The sequence below is a fragment of the Rattus norvegicus genome, chromosome 19 (assembly GCF_021556685.1).
Source record: "Rattus norvegicus strain SHRSP/BbbUtx chromosome 19, alternate assembly SHRSP_T2T, whole genome shotgun sequence".
In the NCBI taxonomy this organism is placed as follows: Eukaryota; Metazoa; Chordata; class Mammalia; order Rodentia; family Muridae; genus Rattus; species Rattus norvegicus.
In genome coordinates, this window is record NC_141552.1 from 10,575,355 (window position 1) to 10,589,133 (window position 13,779).

The window sequence follows — 13,779 nt, forward strand, 5'->3', positions numbered from 1 at the left end:
GCCAGCTTTGCAGGCCCATAGCAGCATCTTCTGGGGGTCCTTAAGGCATGAAGCCAGAAATAATACGGGGAGCTTCAGAAAGTGTGGAGATGACCCTGAGCTCTGGGGCTCAGGGCCAAAGTGAAGTGACCGAGTTCTGTTGAGGCTCCCACCTGATGTGCAGCTCTTCCAGGGTCCCACACGTGCTCACGGCCTTCAACAGATAGGTCACCCCAGTCTGAGAGAGGCCATTGTCGCTGAGGCTGTGGAGAGGAGAGAGAGAGAGAGGCAGTGTCAGTGGGCAGATAGCTCCTGCTCCTCATTGTGACTTAAAAGTTGTTAGGTGTTATGGGTCCCCAAGCAGAGTCCCTCAGAGTTCTGGCCATGTGAGCCAAGGGATGTATGAACCTCCCACCACCACCACCACCACCACCACCACCACCACCACACACACACACACACACACACACACACACACACATACACACACACACACACACACACACACACACACACACTCAAGGAATCAAGTTTTCTGGCTTAACACACAGTCTCTGCTCCTGGGTTCTCCCCTCTCTGAGCTTCAGTTTTGTGGTCTATGGAGTAACATGGAGGACTGGCATAGTAGGCTCTGTATATGGGTTTCAGACATGCCTGGTTTCATTTAACTCCATTTTACAAGTGGAGAAACTGAGGCCCAGAGACATTCTATCGCTTTCCCAGGGTTTTTAAAGTTATGGAGTGACACACATGAAGCTGAAGCCCAAACCACTTTTCCCAAACCTCACTACTCCTTACCCAAATAGGACCCTAAGACCCCAATACAACCCAACCATCTCTGCCCCAGCTCTGCACCACTGTACACCCTGATTTCTCGGGTCACCACTCTGACAACTTATGCCTACACCTCAACCAAGCATACTGTGTTGTTCCCTAATGCCTTGACCTGGCGGCACCATACCCAACCAGTCAGTACCTCAGCTCTCGCCCAGTGCCAGGCTCCAGCCTGCCAGACTTGTTGCAAGGACAACCTGGCTTGTGAGCCAGATGTGCCATGGACATGTTGTCCGTGTGCATGGACTTAGAAGGTGAGACAGCTGGTGGTTCAGGGCAGAGGTAAGAGCAAGGTATAGTGGACATGCCAACTTAGCTGGAGAGAGAGGAAGCTGGGTAGATGCTGCTACTACTGCTGACTGTGGACATGGAAAGCAGGGGGTGGCAGGGACAAGATGGGACTCTTCCTGGTTCCTCTTGTTACCCAACAATGGGACGTACAACTCACTCCAGTTTCTGGGCAATGTGAAGTTGTGAAACAGCCTTTGTCACCAGTCGACAGCCTTCATCCTTCAGATGGTTCCCTGAAAGACTAAGACAGAGGCACCGTGGAGACACTCTCGCAGTGCCCCTCCCAGCCCCGGCTTTACTCAGACCACCGTTCTCATGAACGAACTTTATAATAACTAAAGGGGGTAGGCTGCCAGTCCCACCTGTGGCAATGACCTTGGTACTCCTCCACTTGTGACACACTTCATACCCACGGTCTACGAAGCAGTGGCTAATGTGTCTTCATCTCACTACTGAGCATATCGGGGCACAGAGTCCTTAAGGGATCTGCTCAAGAATAGGCTTGGATCTGAACCCAGACAGCCTGCCTCAAAGGATCCCCTTTGACCGTTCACGTATTCTGCAACACGCGTAATTGCTTCCTGTGATCACTTCCCTAATTCCAGGATATCTGATAGGCTTTCTTGACACGTTTGGTTTTTTTTTTTTTTTTTAACTACTTGCTGTAAATCCCAGGAGTTCCATAGGTAAGTTTATGGGGAGAGATTTGGGAAGATTGTCCCTAGTAGTGGGAATAGCACAGCCAAAGACCTCGAGGGATAGCACATACTAGCCTCCAGAGGGAGCCAGTGCATTTAGGCTGGAAATTGAGTGAGGGCAGCAGGGGTTGGGGGTGGGGGCTGGGAAGGGGCTGGGGAGGTTGAGGAAGGCTTCTGGGTCCCACAGGATTTGAGCTTTACCCTGAACAGAGGGAGGGACTGATGGGTGCAGGCGATGGTGAAACACTGTCTATTCTGCCAGGAAGAGAAGGCCACGGCGGGGGCCCGGGAAAACAGTGAAGCAGAAGCTAATGGGTCACCAGGTGAGAGATGACCGGTTCTAACAAAGGAAGCGGATGAAGGCACTGGAGATGCGCCAGGTTTGAGATGAAGTTGGACAGGCAGGAGGGGTGAGCAGAGAGCTGGGAGGGTTTTATTTATCTAATTAGGTGAGCTGGGGTCGTGTTGCAAGTGAGGGCATCAGGGAGAGGGCAGGTTCAGTTGTGGCAAGGGGGTTAGAAATATCTCATGCCTTCATCTGTGTGTTTTAACATTCTGGGGTGTGTGTGTGTGTGTGTGTGTGTGTGTGTGTGTGTGTGTGTGTGTGATGTATGGGTCCCTGTGGATGCCAGAAGGCTCTGAATTCTTTGGATTTGAAGTTATAGGCAGTTACAACAGCCCAATGTGGGTTCTGGAAACTGAAATCAGGTCCCCTGAAAGGGCAGCAAGCAATCAGCCACTATAAGCCATCTCTCCAGACCCTTTAATCATTAAAAAAAATATTGCATTTATTTTATTCTTTTCTGCAGTGAAGGGCAGCTGCTCATGGAGGTCGGACAGCCTGTAGGAGTTTAGAAATTGATTCACTCTTTCCGTGGTGCGGGCCCTGGAGATTGAACTCAGATGGCCAGGCTTGACAGCAAGGGCATGTACCTGCTGAGCCATCTTGCTGGCCCATACATTTTAATCTTGTCCCTTAGTCTTCCGATGAAACGAGGTAATGAACCAATAGATAAGTGCCCAGGCAACCCTCACTCCATGGACCACAGCCCGAGATGGGAACAACCCACCCCTAAATACCTCACACACCCCTCTCTGGATTTTAGAGACAAGGTTTCTCTGTGTTGCCCGGGCAATCCTAGAATTTTCTCTATAGACCCCACTGGCCTTGAATTCAGGGATCTCCCTGCTTCTGCCTCCCACCCCACCATCCTGTCTTTAGATCCCTTGGAGGACTTCCTAGGACTGTCTTGGTGGGGTTCTCTTCCTATCACTAGGCAATGACCACACCAGATCTTAAGCCGTGCTCAGGAGACAGGCATTATGAGAACTCCTTTACCCTGTAGAGAATGGGTCACCCAAGTGCAGGAGGAATCCTGCTCTACTGACGGCCATGAGGTAGTGGCAGAATTCACAAGGATGGGCTGGGACCCTCAGGCCAGACCCTTCCTTCCTGTTTGATCATGAGAAAATTTGAACTCTGTGCCTTCATTTTCTTCTCTATAAAGTGTAATTCCATCACAGAGAGGAGATGGTAAGACACATGCCTGACAGCTTCTGGCTGAGCCCCTGATACAGGACAGGGGACTATTGTCTCCCTGCCCAGCCTCCCTGCCTGCTCCTGTCCCGGGATTCCCACTTATCGGGGTACTCACTCTACTTCCTCCAGCCGGGGGCCTTTCTGGAAGAGCTCCACAAGGGCTTTTGCATCATGGACTCTCAGCTGACATTTCTGAAGCCTGGGATAGGAATGGGGGGAGGGGTATCAGGAGGAGAAGATCATGGTCCTTCTGGTTATGAGTCAGGGGCATCCTTAGGGAACAGCTCTGGGATCTGCATACCTCTAAAGTAGTGGAGCGAACCTATTCAAGGCACTTAATCTAGAACTCAGTATCTTCTACCAAACTAGAGAAATAAGTGTCGTTAACCACGGGGTTCCCAGGAGGTCCCAGACACAGACCTTTAAATACAGTACCCCGCATGTATAGCATGGGTCAGTTCAGCTGGAGCTATTGTTGATATAGTGGCTTATGCAATGGCCTTTCCCTGTCCCTCCATCTGCTTCCCCTGTATTCCTTCCTGGCTGTTCTTCCTCTCTTGGGAAAGGGCCCTACCTCCCTTATCCTTTCCTGAGGTACCTGAGTTGCAGGTTTCGACTCTGTCCTTCCTTCGGGCTATCTTCGCCCTGTGTGTCTGATGCTCTGAAAAAGAACAGGTTATCTGAGCTCAGGATACCTCCTCCCTTGGCCCCTAGGGCTGATGATTGTACAGCACCCTCTCGGTGAGTTAATGGTAAAGAGTGCTGGAAGGCGCTTGGGCTGACCTAGGCAAAGCAGCAGGAGCAAAGGGTTTGAGGTCTAAGGGAGCCTTATTCAAATATGGCTTCCCCCATGTGTGGCTTTGCAGTTTCCCTCCATTTAACCCATCAGACTCTTGAGTTTTGATTTCCTAAGGACATTATGATAACATCTCTTCGATGTGACAGGGAGCATGTGCTGCCTTCCACAGGCAAATTCCACTCTCCCAAGAGGTAAAGAGAGTGCCAGGAACTGTAGAGAAGCTCAGGCTACACCATGAGCCAATTGCCATAAGCTTATAGATGGGAACTGTCTGACACAGTGGTTCTTAGCCTGTGGGTCATGACCCCTGGGGGAGGTGTCATGTATCAGAGATCCTGCCTATCAGATAGATATTTACATCACAGTTTATAACAGTAGCAAAATTATGGTTATGAAGTAGCGGCGATACCATTTTACAGTTTGGGGTCACCGCAGCACGAGGAACTGAATTAAAGGGTCACAGCGTTAGCAAGATTGAGAATCCCAGGTCTAATGGGACCTTTAGCAATGACAGAAGTTTCACTGTGTCATCTGCCACAGGAGCCACCTGTGGCCACTGCACAGCCCTGGAAAGGTCGTAGATGCAACGGACGGACTGAAAGTCACTTCATTTAAATAGTCACAGGAACCGGTAACGATCATAATGGGTATCCGTGCTTTAGGCATCTACGGGGGGCGGGGGGAGTGTCGTTGACCAAGGCAGCCATCATTTCTCTCTCTCTCTCTCTCTCTCTCTCTTTCTCTCTCTCTCTCTCTATATATATATACATTTATCTATATATATCTACATCTCTCTATATATATCTACATTTATCTATATATATCTATATATATCTACATCTCTCTCTATATATATCTACATTTATCTATATATAGATAAAAATATATATAAATATATATATTTATATATCTTTTTTTCAGTTTGAAGAATTTTTCAGCCTCTTTGCATAGTATCTTCCTATCCTCCCTACAGGCCTGGCTCACTCTGTGACCCTGGGGATGCTTCCCAAGCCAGGGGTCAGGTGCTACAGACACATGGGAGGAAGGGGAGACACTTTGCTAGCCCTGAGCAGGAATGCACACAGGAGCAGGGAGAATCTTCCCACTGCACTTCTTGCTAGCCTCTCACCTCCCAGCCTAGATCCTCTCTCAGGACTAGCTGCGGCCACATGCCTCTCTGGCTACTTACCCTGACTGCTGTGTTGCTGTCTCTGGGACCGGGGACAGAAAAAAGATGAGTTCTGATTCCCTAGAGAGTGAGACACAAAGCCTTGATAACCAGGAACTGGAAGACAGCACATCACCCCACTCTCCCCAGCTGCCACCCAACCCCGTCACAGTCATTTAGGGAAAGCTTATTTCCGAACTGATAGGGGGACCAGGAGAAATGGAGAGTGCTCGGCATGGCCACAAACCCTCTTCCATTGAAGCGAGCCTGCTTTTGTAAGGTTGACGGTTTGGTTTGTTTTCAGAACCATGGAGAGCGACACACGCCTCCGATTCATTTGGCCATGCCCGAGCTCCGCGGTTTGTCCACCCCATCAATCCATTCAACTTTCTACCCAGTTACTATTAGTGTGCACCAGACCTGAGAAAGATCCTGGTGGTGAAGTAAGCTGATTGTGTGGCATGCATGCACAGATCTTGTGAGCTAGCGACCCCCTCCTTTCCCATCCTGCACTCCCCTCCCCAAGACCTTGAAGATCTGCTCACCTGACCTGCAGCTTCCTGACAGTGGGGCATGTGATGGCCGCCTTCACCGAGGACAGAAGGGTTGACATGCAGAAGCTGTTTTGGCTCAGGCTGCATAATTGTGGCAGAGTGTCAAGGGTGGATGCCCTTGATGTGGGCTATGAAGGAAGGTGTGACTCGGGGGGGGGTAGGGGTTGCAGTAAGAACACTTACTCAAGCTTCTGGAGCTTCCGCAGGCAAGGGATCAACTCCACAAGACTCAGCACCTCTGGGTCCTTGAGCTGGTTGTCATGCAAACTGCCGGGAGACCAAGGCCCAATCCCTCAGTTGTAGGGATAGGCACTTGGAAACCCTAGGTCTTGGGTGACAGCCTAACGAAATGAGGTCTGCTCCCTGGGCTTAGGTGTACAATGTGCCTGAGCCGTGAGTTCACCAAGGTTCCAGGGGCTGAGTGAGGTATTTCTGGGAGGCTAAAGACTCTACTTCCAGTCTTAGCTCCTGCCACAGCTCACCAGAGGTCAAGACAACCTCTCTGATCTCTCTATCCCTACCTGGATCCCACATGGAGGGACAGATGGATAAACAGTGTGAGAATGATTGAGAGCAACAGGGAAATCTAAATCAAATAAATAAATAAATAAATAAATAAATAAATAAATAAATAAATAAATAAACGGGGTAATGGGGACCAAGATTAAGGCCACTCAAGAAAGACAGTTTTGACAAGAGCCATGGTTTAAACCTTTCCAACCAGAGTGATCACTGCCCGAAGGCACCCAGTAGAGGGAACACCAGGGACTGGCCAGCCCGTGTTCCATTCTCCAAGTGCTGTATCCTCCTTCCAAGGTGAGCCTGCTTGGATTCAGGGGTTCCCTTTCTGAATCCCAGGAAGGAGCTATGTAAGACTACAGAAGATCGAAGATTTCGCTAAGACTGTGTCTCCTAGTAACATCAGAAGCTACACTCATAAACTTTCACCAACATGACTGCCTAAACATGATCTTAACAAGGACAGCGTCGACAGGCATGTTAAAGCCCATGATACCTCAGCCCCACACAAAGAATCATGGGCAACTGAGGGATGTCAAGAACGGGAGGAAAAAGATATCTTCAGGGAAGAGCATATCAATTGGTTACCCCATATCAATTGGTTATCCCATATCAATTGGCTATCCCATATCAATTTGTTATCCCATAGCAAATGGTCAGCCATGGGAACCCATATCAATTGGTTACCCCATATCAATTGGCTATCCCATATCAATTGGTCAGACATGGGAACCCATATCAATTTGTTATCCCATAGCAAATGGTCAGCCACGGGAACAAGCAACAAGTACAGAGAGAGTGGGTTATATTTGGGAATATACAAATACAAATACATATATATACATATATATATACACAATATATATGTATATACAATAACAACTAGTGGAAAAAGAGGCCATGAATCTGAAAGAGATCAAGGAGGGGTATGTGGGAGGGCTTAGATGGAGGAAATGGAAGGGATAAATGATGTAATTACATTATAACCTGAAAAAGTGAAAAAAGGAAAAAAATTAAAGTATTTTTTTAAAAAGGCCGTTCCACCTTTTCCTGGAGCAATCAATTCTAGATGCAAGCAAGAAGTGTACTGTGCAGATGTGCTCAGCCAGTGTGTGGTGCACCTAAGCCTGCCTGTGTACGCCACACATAAGCCCATCTGTGGATATGTGTATGACACATCCTTGAGCTGGGCAAGCGGGTACTTTTTTTGCAAGTGTATAGCCAAGTGCAGGAACGCGAAGTTGTGCATCTTACCCACAGTACCCGCCTTCTGCCTAACCACTGCATCCCTCCTTTTCCCAGGCTCACAGAAGAAGGGCAGGGAGCCCCAAACTCATGATCCTCCAAGGTGGCCCCAAATATGCACCCTGCTGGAGTCTGAGAGGTGTTCTTTTGGATTTAATCCATCTCACTCTTGGACTGATGTCTCCCTCTGTTTTGGTCCCTTATGGAATATACAGGCTCCAGGGGTGTCCTAAGCCCTGGAAAGTGATACTTCTAGGCAAGGAAGTCTTCCTGTAGATCACCCACCTGACCTCCTCCAGCTGGGAACAGAGGGGCAAAGCCTGTATCAGGTGGCTGATGCCTTGGGCTGTAATCTTACTTCCTGTTAACCTACAAGGAAAGCAAAGATGGTGGAGAGGAATGGGGATGGAGAAGAGGGCTGGCTAGGGATCTGTATACACAGGACAAAGCAGGGAAGAGTGTTCCAGACACCCTCAGCTACATATCTTGCTTGCAAGCCTTGGCTCACCCCAGCATCTTCAGGCTCCCCATAGTAGGCAAGCTCCTGCACAGGGCTTCTGCAAAGGCATCCCCACATTTTCTGCTTTTAAAGCTGCAGGAGAGAAGCAAAATGGGTCACTGACGGGCAGAGCTTGGTGACTGGCAGTGCAACAATGGCGGGGTCCACGGGGACAAATGGGCACCACTGTAGCGTGAGTCATCATAGCTGGGGTTGTTGGAGTAGCAAGAAGTAGAGCTTAAAGCATTGGTTTCATTGTCTGCCAAATCAATTGTCCACACCCGTAGAGAAACAGTCACGCCTAACGTAAATCATGGCAAGCAAACATGCAGTGTGCATGTTCATCACTCGTGTGTGCTGTGGCAGCCAGAGAAGTTGGTGGTCTTTATCAATTACTTTTTGGGGGGAAGTCACTCATGAATCCCGAAACTCAGCTTTCACATGGGTGTTGGGGACTTGAACTCACGTCCTGTTGTTTTACAGCAAGCCCTCCCCAAACTGAGCCATCTCCCCAAACTCGAGAAACTCCGCTTAGAAACAGCGACAACAGCAAAGAGCTAATTATCAAAGTGGGCTGAAACTTTAGCAGAGGGACACTTCACCTCACAAAATTGATCTAAAAACATTCAACTTTATATCAGTTCAAAACCAAGATTATCCCCTTTCCTTAACCTCTCTCTTTTAAAAAAAAATGTTATCTGGTGTGCTTTTTTAACTGGGAAAGGGGGATTTGCTTCTTTTTTTCTTTTTTCTTTTTTTTTTCGGAGCTGGGGACCGAACCCAGGGCCTTGCGCTTGCTAGGCAAGTGCTCTACCGCTGAGCTAAATCCCCAACCCCGCTTCTTTTTTTTTACTTGATTATTTTGTTTTCCATGTTGTTCGCCTTTTTTTATTGTGTTCAGTGTTTCAGATATGGTTGGTATTAAAAGATTTTAAGTAATAAAATGTATCTTAGCAGGCGGGCTGCTTTGTTTTGTTTTTTAATATTTATTTATTATATATCAGTACACTGTAGCTGTCTTCATGCACACCAGAAGAGGGCATCAGATCTCATTACAGATGGCTGTGAGCCACCATGTGGTTGCTGGGAATTAAACTCAGGACCTCTGGAAGAGCAGTCAGTGCTCCTAACCACTGAGCCATCTCTCCAGCCCCCCTGGGCTGCCTTGTTACAATGTTAATATTATATACTGAAATGTCTAATGTGTTTTCAGTCTATTCACACATATAATATGCTTGGAAATAAAACCTGGTGTTGATTTGCAGGAAAAGAACAAGAGAAAGAGTGATAGCAGGAAGTAGTTTCCCAGGCAGAAGTGACACACAGAGTGGCTTGTGGTTCTGTTCTCAGTGATGCAATTTGACTGGAAGGGATGTGTCCTACTTCTATGGTGACCTTTAAATATATTCCTTCTTCCCTGACATAGGGGGCGCACATGAGTTAGCCTTGATCCTGCGTCTAGGGTGCCTGTGAGGATGCTGGGGGAAAGAAGACCGCCTAAGATAGAGCTAGCTATCAACTTGAACCACCTGACTCGTCTATTCCGTAAACACATGCTCCAACAGGACTCCCCCCATGACTGCATCTGGGAAGGTTTATCACTGGAACCACGTAGTTCTGCTTTCTTCATCTGATAGATATATAGAGCCTTGGCTCTGGACCAGATGCCATGTTGAGAATCCATCATTCTACCACATTCTCCCAATGCTCTCCTAACTTGTGAACTCATTGTAGGCATGGAGAAATACCCTTCAGGGAAGTAATACATAACTTGTGCAAGGTCAGACAGCCTTGAGCAGCACAGCACATATCCAACATTCCAGTCCCTGATTGCCAGGGAGATATGAGAGTCAAGAAGCCACAGGCAAGAGACAAAGGGTACAACTGGATGCCAAGGGCCTGATCAAGGCACAGTATATTGCACACCAAATGAGGATAGGACGTTCTTTTCTGAAAGTCAAGACTTGAATCCAGTCTTTCTGCCAGTCTGCTTGACCTCCCGCTCTCCCAAAGCACAGTGCTCTCCCCAGCCTTCCCAACCTCTTTTCTGACTTGACTCACCTGAGATTCTCCACCTGCCCACATCCAACCAGAGCCTCTGGGCAGTGGGGCTCCAGTGGGCAGCCATCAAAATCCAGGTGAATGGGGCCATCCCTGTGCTCCAAAATGTTGGCCAGGCTAGCCAGGTCTGCACGGGTCAGAGGGAAATTGTGGAAGGAGAGATCGAAAGGAAGGCTTTGAGCAACGAACCTCGCCAGCTCCAGATCCTGGGTCTCAGCCACATAGTGATACAATTCTACCATCTTTGGCCCTGTGAGCTTTCGGCTGGCCAACTTCCTTAGCACCTGGATGACAGTGGCCTGCCTGGAGCCCACCCAGGCTTCGTCTTGCTGAGCCAGGTGACAAAGGAATGTGTGGCAGGTGTGGGAGGCCAGGCCTGCCAGGAAGGTGGGGAGATGGTCTGAGAGGCCTGGTTTAGCTTTGGTCCTCAGCACCCAGTGGGAATTGAGGGTGACATAGTTGATGAGTGTGTCTTTGTCCACTGTGTCACTGGCCATCAGATACAGAGCGGCAAAGAACTCCTGCAGGTTGAGGTGTACAAAAGCATAGCCTATTTCTTTATGCCCAGAGCGCGTACGGATACAGAAGGAGGTCAGGAGGCTGTGGACAGCTCCCAAGGCCATCAGTTGGGGAGGGATGTCTTCCACAGAGAAGATGACCTTCCCAGTGACCAGTCCCCTAAGGGCCACGTTTCCAAGGCCCAACAAGGATGTGGCTGACAGAGTCCCACTGGAGCTAAAAGTTTTCACCATCTGCAGGTACAACTGGGTTATGGTGGGCAGGAGGGCTGAGGACTGCCCTGGGGAACTTCCAGAAAGCAGACTGCAGCGAAGGCAGAAGCAGGCGACTCTGCACAACGCGGGTATTGCACACATACCCCGGAGGCGTTCATTGGCTCTCATTTCTTTCAAGGCCAGTTCCTGAGAGAGAAGGTCACTGAAGAAGTGGGTGACATACTTCTCCACCCGCAGCCCATCAAAGCCCCACATGTACACCATGGCTGCCTCTGTGGGCACGCAGGAAGGCAGTTTCCCAGGACGAGAGGTAGTCATCACCCAGCAGCCTGGTAGGAGGTCCCCGTGGCAGAGCTCAGAAAAGAGGGTGAGGGCCGAGCCCGCATTGTCAGTACCCACGGAATCAGTGTGGAGAGCCTCATCCAACCCGTCAAAGATCAGTAGGATTTGGTGGGCATTCTCTTCTAGGTACTGCCAAACGGCATCCGCATCGTCTGACTCTGGACTCAAGTACAGATCAAAGAGGAGCTGGGGCAGTGTCAGCAACTGTGTGATCATGTTGAGCTGGCGGAACTCAAAAAGGAACACGGCCTGGAAGCGGTCCAGCTGACCGTGAGCCCACCTCCAGTGGAGCCGATGTGCCAGGGTGGTCTTACCCATCCCGGCCTTTCCCAGAACTACTGTCACTCGAGGTCCCTTGTGGGCCTTGAAGTTGAAGAGATCATGGATGCTCACATCGGTGCTGTCTGCTGCTTCAGGGTCTCCTCCTATCCTGGCTCCCTCTTGAGCATCCAAGGGTGCTGAAGTCCCACTCCACTGAACAATTGGGGGGATGTAGGTCTGTGGGGAGTCACGAGCATTCCATGCTCCTGGGCATTGGCCGCCATGGCACTGTTGGGCAGAGGTCCTCAGGAGCTTCAGGTACTTCTTGACCAACTCTGCAAGGGACACAGGAAGGACATAAGAATAGAAGCTCTCACACTTGATATATGTCCTGGAATCCCAGGATCAGGCCACTGCTGTCTTTAGTCCCCAGCTATGTGTGCATGGGAACAAGTGTTAAGGTCACAATGGAGAGTCTTAGGCTGTGCATATACCCATAGGAACTGGTTGCACAGCAATCGAGGCCCCCGTAGCAGCCTCTTATCCAGGGAGGTGGGGATGGGCCCTTGGGTCACACCTCTCTCTTCCAGGGCAATACAAGTGATGTAGTTTTCAGTAAGCTGGGGCAGAGGCTTGCTTTGCAACATCTATGGGAATCGGTTTTAAGAGGGCAAAGGCATCCTTCCCTTGAGAGGAGGCGCCAACAAATCACAGGCTTTGGACCAGTCAATCAAACCACGGGAACTGGGCTTACACTATGACAAATGTTATATTTCTTCCTTCCTAGGTCATTGGAAAGACTCAGCTCTGACCCCTCCCTGAGAAAGGACTGAGGTAATGGCCTGTTTTGTACAGATGTGACTCTTTGGGTTATGCCCATGGTTGGTAGACTATTCTAAACCACTGGTGGAAGATAAAGGCTGTTTCCCCTCTCTTCTTCCCCACAGCCTAGCCTCAGTGCCCTGTGTCTCTATGGGCCTCCAGCCTGGAGGTTTCCAAGACACCTTCATCCCCACCATCCTCTCTCACCCCCAACATGCCCCGAGACCTGGGTCTGAGGCCACATTGGTTACTACCCCGGTGCTCCCACAACCTTGAGGACAGTTTGGAAGAGCCCAGATGACAAATCTGCCCTTGAAATATCCCCTCTCCTCTGCTCATTCAGAACCTATGGTCTTTCTCTCTTGGAGGCTTGGAAAACAAGCCACTGGGTCTTTTCAACCAGGGGCAAGGCCCAGGATCTGTGATCAACCTCAGGGCAGCCCAGTCCTACACTGGGGTTCCTACTCACCGAGCTGCTGCTTCCTGCTGTGCTTCCTGCGGGGTGAGGACCCGTAGCTCTGAAAAGGACGCTTGACACCTGGAGGAAAAAGTGAAGGCATGAGGGAGAAAGTGGGGGCCCAAGCAGAGAAGTATGAGGTCGTGGAAGGCTATTCCTATAATTTCAATTGGAAGATCCAGGCTCTAAGGAAGCCCACAGCAGGGCATTTTAAGCACCATTAGGGAAGGCACAGGTTCTATGAGACTGAAGCTTCTGATTATCAAGTTGACGGCAATCTACATCAAAATCACGGCATGATACCTGCCTTCTTGCAATTCCATGAAATGGGGACAGAGGCACAAGAAGGCTCCCTAGGTGACATCTGACAAGGGATCTGGAGGGGTGAGACCAGTCATAGTCTCTTTTGGGGCTCCAAATTATATTCCCTGGCTTTAAGGCAGTGGGGCAAGCCTTGGACGTCACATAGAGGGGTGAAACGGGGCTTGGCCCACGTGTAGAGTAGACATAGTGGCCACCCCTAGACTAAGGTGCAGACTGAGCAGTTCAGCTGACACACCAAGCCCTACCCCCAAATCTTACCATGGTGCAGCTCAGGTCCAGGATGGCTCTCCTCACACGCTCCTAGCTGCTTAGAGAATTCTGTAAGGTAGAACAGGACATATACCATTGGCGATACGGGATACAGTGTCTTGTGGATATTGGGTGCATGGGTAGCTCTGAGCGGTGTCTGTAAAACTGTGAAACTGACACCCAGTCATCTGCTAGGGAAGCGGGTGGAACACTCTGCAGACAGCAATGGGCAGAAGTGTGTGTGTGTGTGTGTGTGTGTGTGTGTGTGTGTGTGTGTGTGTGTGTGGTGTATACAAGTGCACATGTCAGTAAGGATACTTGTCTGTGTGAACATGTGCCCACATGCATGTGTGTGCTGTCTGCTCATGTATGTATAAGTGTGTTCCTCCCACCTCTACACTGG

At 49.5% G+C, this 13,779-nt stretch overlaps 1 protein-coding gene across 5 annotated transcripts in view; it reads right to left on the reverse strand.

Annotated features, from left to right (window-relative positions):
• Nlrc5 (NLR family, CARD domain containing 5) overlaps window positions 1-13,779 on the reverse strand; it is an 84,021-nt gene that overhangs the window by 41,428 nt on the left and 28,814 nt on the right. For 4 of the 5 annotated variants that reach the window (XR_015643299.1, XR_015643300.1, NM_001447185.1 and 1 more), the window contains 12 exon segments: window positions 13,386-13,445; window positions 12,816-12,884; window positions 10,188-11,859; window positions 8,136-8,219; window positions 7,913-7,996; window positions 6,047-6,130; window positions 5,855-5,944; window positions 5,331-5,390; window positions 3,941-4,003; window positions 3,458-3,541; window positions 1,262-1,345; window positions 153-242 (listed from right to left, as the gene is read on the reverse strand). Coding sequence is in view for 3 of the 5 variants with exons in the window: in NM_001447185.1 (NP_001434114.1) it covers window positions 153-242; window positions 1,262-1,345; window positions 3,458-3,541; window positions 3,941-4,003; window positions 5,331-5,390; window positions 5,855-5,944; window positions 6,047-6,130; window positions 7,913-7,996; window positions 8,136-8,219; window positions 10,188-11,859; window positions 12,816-12,884; window positions 13,386-13,445 (2,524 nt within the window). In the remaining 2 variants the exon portion in view is untranslated. 5 annotated transcript variants of the gene reach the window in all.